Here is a 4,070-nt window from a genome sequence, read left to right as displayed (position 1 = left end):
GGCGGGGGAGGGGGTATCCCCACTCCGGGAAGAGGCGGGGGAGGGGGTATCCCCACTCCGGGAAGAGGCGGGGGAGGGGGTATCCCCACTCCGGGAAGAGGCGGGGGAGGGGGTATCCCCACTCCTGGAAGAGGCGGGGGAGGGGGTATCCCCACTCCGGGAAGAGGCGGGGGAGGGGGTATCCCCACTCCGGGAAGGGGAGGGGGAGGAGGTATTCCCTCACCTGGCAAAGGAGGGGGAGGAGGTATTCCCTCACCTGGCAAAGGAGGGGGAGGAGGTATTCCTTCACCTGGCAGGGGAGGGGGAGGAGGTATTCCCACACCAGGCAAAGGGCGAGGAGGTGGTGGTAGCATTTCTGTACCAGGCGGAGGAGGAGGCGGGGGGATGGCTGTACTGGGAGGAGCAGGCCCTGTTGTGCCAGGGAGAGGGGGAGGTGGGGGGAGCATCATGCCCATTCCAGGCATGGAGCCGGAAGACTCTATACAAGGCAGAGGTGGTGAGGGTTGGATGCTATGGCTGTTTTCAAAGGAAGAGAAAACAGAGTGCTGCTGGCTGGTTTCAGACTCGGTATGAAGAGAAGGGCGGGAAGGCTGTGACCCGGCCTGTCCTTGACTGTCGGACCACGGAAGGGGCGGAGGTGGTGCAGGCAGGGTGGGCTGATGCGTGTCAAGCTGTACTGATATTCGCCTTGGAGACACAATCAGAGAGATCTCGGAGCAGAACTTTGTCTGAGGTCCAGAAGGTGAGGAGGGCAGAGCTGAGTCTCCATGGCCAGGCCCTGGGGCACAGGGAGGACACCCCGGTTGCGCGCAAACAGAAGGCAGTGGTGGTCTCCCAGCCTCTTCCGTCGGGGACGTCTGGATGGACTTTGCCTGTAAAATCCTTTCATGACGTCCGTCCTTTTCTCCTAACCTGAGAGCTTCAAGACAGACACCTTCTAAGGGTGCCACTCCATTCTGAGCCCCGTGATGGCCGCTGGCCACGTCCACATCCAGGGCAGGGTACTGCTTCTCCAGTGCGGCTATCTTGGTCCTCAGATCCTCGATGGTCTGTTCCAGCTGCTGAATGACAGTTGCTTGTCCTTCAGACTTCATGTCAAGAACTTCCTGAGGGGCAACAAAGTGTAGTTAAGAGAAAATAAGGATCAAAAAATATTAAAATGATGTTAAAACTTGCCAGATATATTCAGTTGTATATATATTTGCCAAATACATTTGTTGCAATACTTCCAGAAAGATTCCTCTGTAGAAAGATGCTATTAGTATTTCTATGTATCCCCTCTTCTCCACCCTTGGACTTCAAAATGCTTTACACGCATTACCGTAAAGTCCAAAGAGCCTTGTTTGTCTCATCTTTAAATGGTATCACTGGAGACTAGTAGACCACTGAGAACAGGAGAAAAAAATTCTGACTGACAAACCAATTTATTTCCAAGACAGCCGCCTCTCATACCTGCCCAGTAACACTTGCTCTTAACATACCCCCAAAACACATTTTAAATCCTTCGTTTTTCAAAAAGTTTTCCCTACTTTTTAAAGGTAGTCACTGAGAGAAATCTCCAATAAGATTATTGGAAATAGCTTCGACATCCGTAGGCAAGTGTATCATTTCACTTACATCACGTTTACTACCATTTTAATCTTTTACCGAAGGCACTCTAGAAAGTGATACCTGTGACTCTGCACAATTTATAAAGACATCTGATAACAACTGTGCCAATGTATGGGTCACCTCTAAATGGTGTCTTCCTTTCCCAAGGCATAGAATCAACCAGAAATCCTTTAAGAAAAACAGAATGCTGGGGCGCCTGGGTGGCTCAGTTGGTTAAGCGGCTGCCTTCGGCTCGGGTCATGATCTCAGGGTCCTGGGATCGAGCCCTGCATCGGGCTCCCTACTCAGCGGGGAGCCTGCTTCCCTCTCTCCCCCTCTCCCTGCTACTCTGCTTACTTGTGCTCTCTCCCTAGCTCTCTGTCAAATAAATAAAATATTGAAAAAAAAATAGAATGCTTTGGGGTCCAAAAAGGGGGAAGCCCAATGGGTAAATTAAATATGAATAACAGATGAACAAGATGCAAAGAGAAGAATAAGCCATGGATGGAAAAAAAAAAGTAGGAAAAAAGGAATAGGAGAAGGTAAAAGAGATGAGAGGACTAACTCTCCCTGGGGTCGTGCAGACCCGGATTTGCTCACTCAAGGCTGGAATACAAGGCAGGGACAATGTGGGAGAGCTCTCCTACTGAGAGCTCTTTCTCCACAGTGTCCCAGGGCTTTCCATAGATTAACCCAGTAGGGGCCTCCAAAAAGAGCCATAGTCCACACATCTATTACCTTCCCCACACAGGAGCCTGAAGCTGCCAATCCAGATCTGCTCTTGGAAGAATATAAGAAATAATAAGAAATAATGGAAGAATAATTTAAGAGATAATACCAAAATTATGTTAAGTGTAAAACTAAACTTATATCTGCCTTACCAAAGGTTAGGGGATCCAAGAAAACTCTCCACAAAATAAAAAATAAAATTTTTATTTCCCCTTTATTAAATCCAAAACAAATACCTATGTGACCCACCTGCAATGGATAAACTGCAGATGAACAAGAGAGAAATGTTCTTTCTGTAAGTGTATTTCCAATACTTACTATAAATGAAGCATTTTTGGGCTACATGTGTATCTGTTAAAAATCTTCAGAGCTAGTCCCCCATCCTTCCCACAGGAAGTAAAGAAACGATAAACTTAGTAGTTTTAATACTGACCCCTGTTACTTTTTGCCTGGAAACTCTCTCTCTTACTATAACATTTAACTTGCTTTACATCAGTTATGATGCTTTTTGAGAAGTACAGACACTTTTAAATTCAGAGGTATGCTCCTTACACGAAGTACTGTATTTCCCTATTGTCATATAACGCTGCATGGCCCTTACTATGGGAAGAAAAGTGAAAAGGAAACTAATTTGCTTTTCAACTAATAAAGGAATGTAATTCACTTTAAACAGTTGGTCAAAAATTTGAATGGCACTTGATATTTACTTGTAAAATAGATATTCATATATGTATTTAGATACTTTTTTGATACTTGTCATCAATGTCTACACAAAAGACTAAAGTATTACAAAGCATAGTATATTTTCTAAATAGTCCATGGTTAAAAAAAAAAAAAAACCTATAATGAACAGTATCTTTTTTGACTACTGTACTTCACTCCACTCTCCAATTAAGATGCTAGTAATTATAGAACAAACCAGAAGCCAAAAGACTGCTCCCAAATTAATCCCAATACAACATATAATTATTCAGTACTTCTTCCTTACCCTAGATTAGTAAAATGTATAGATTATTTTCATTTCTCCAGCGTAACCTTCAAAGTAAAAAGATTAGGTGATGAAAGGCACACACGAGGTAAATTCTGGAACAATTTTCTAAACTCATTTCTTAAATTACTGAGGCCAGCTCTTTTTCATCATAGATCTAAATATAATGAAAGCACTATATGACCTCTCCTTCATAAGGCCATTACTCTCAGGAACAGGAAACGTAATAGGCTTTCCTAACACAGAGGAGAAGAAGACAGAAACTTAGACAATATGCCAAAATGGAGGAATTCATCCCAAATGAAACAACAAGATAAGGTCATGACTAGAGATCTAACTAAAACAGATAGAAGTAATATGCTTAATGGAGACTTTAAACAACAATCATAAGGATATTCACTGGGCTGGAAGACTTCAGGGAAACATTTACCATAGAGGTGAGTTAAAAAACAATCAGTCAGAGGGGGAGGAGTCAAGATGGCGGAGAAGTAGCAGGCTGAGACTGCTTCAGCCAGCCGGAGATCAGCTAGCTAGCTTATCTAAAGATTGCAAACACCTGAAAATCCATCCGCAGATCGAAGAGAAGAAGAACAGCAATTCTGGAAACAGAAAAACAACCACTTTCTGAAAGGTAGGACCGGCGGAGAAGTGAATCCAAAGCGACAGGAAGCTAGACCCCGGGGGGAGGGGCCGGCTCCCGGCAAGCGGCGGAGCAACCGCGCACAAAATCAGGACTTTTAAAAGTCTGTTCCGCTCAGGGACA

General features: G+C 44.8%; 1 protein-coding gene across 2 annotated transcripts in view; it reads right to left on the bottom strand.

Annotated features, from left to right (window-relative positions):
• Positions 1 to 4,070, bottom strand: part of FMN2 (formin 2) — a 373,618-nt gene that overhangs the window by 253,558 nt on the left and 115,990 nt on the right. For both annotated transcript variants that reach the window (XM_059412485.1, XM_059412486.1), the window contains exon 5: positions 1 to 1,106. This exon is cut by the window's left edge and continues 543 nt beyond it. In XM_059412485.1, coding sequence (XP_059268468.1) covers positions 1 to 1,106 — 1,106 coding nt within the window. The remainder of the gene's footprint in view (positions 1,107 to 4,070) is intronic.

This window comes from Mustela nigripes, chromosome 10 (assembly GCF_022355385.1).
Source record: "Mustela nigripes isolate SB6536 chromosome 10, MUSNIG.SB6536, whole genome shotgun sequence".
Classification (NCBI taxonomy): domain Eukaryota; kingdom Metazoa; phylum Chordata; class Mammalia; order Carnivora; family Mustelidae; genus Mustela; species Mustela nigripes.
This window is presented reverse-complemented; position numbering and strand designations above follow the sequence as displayed.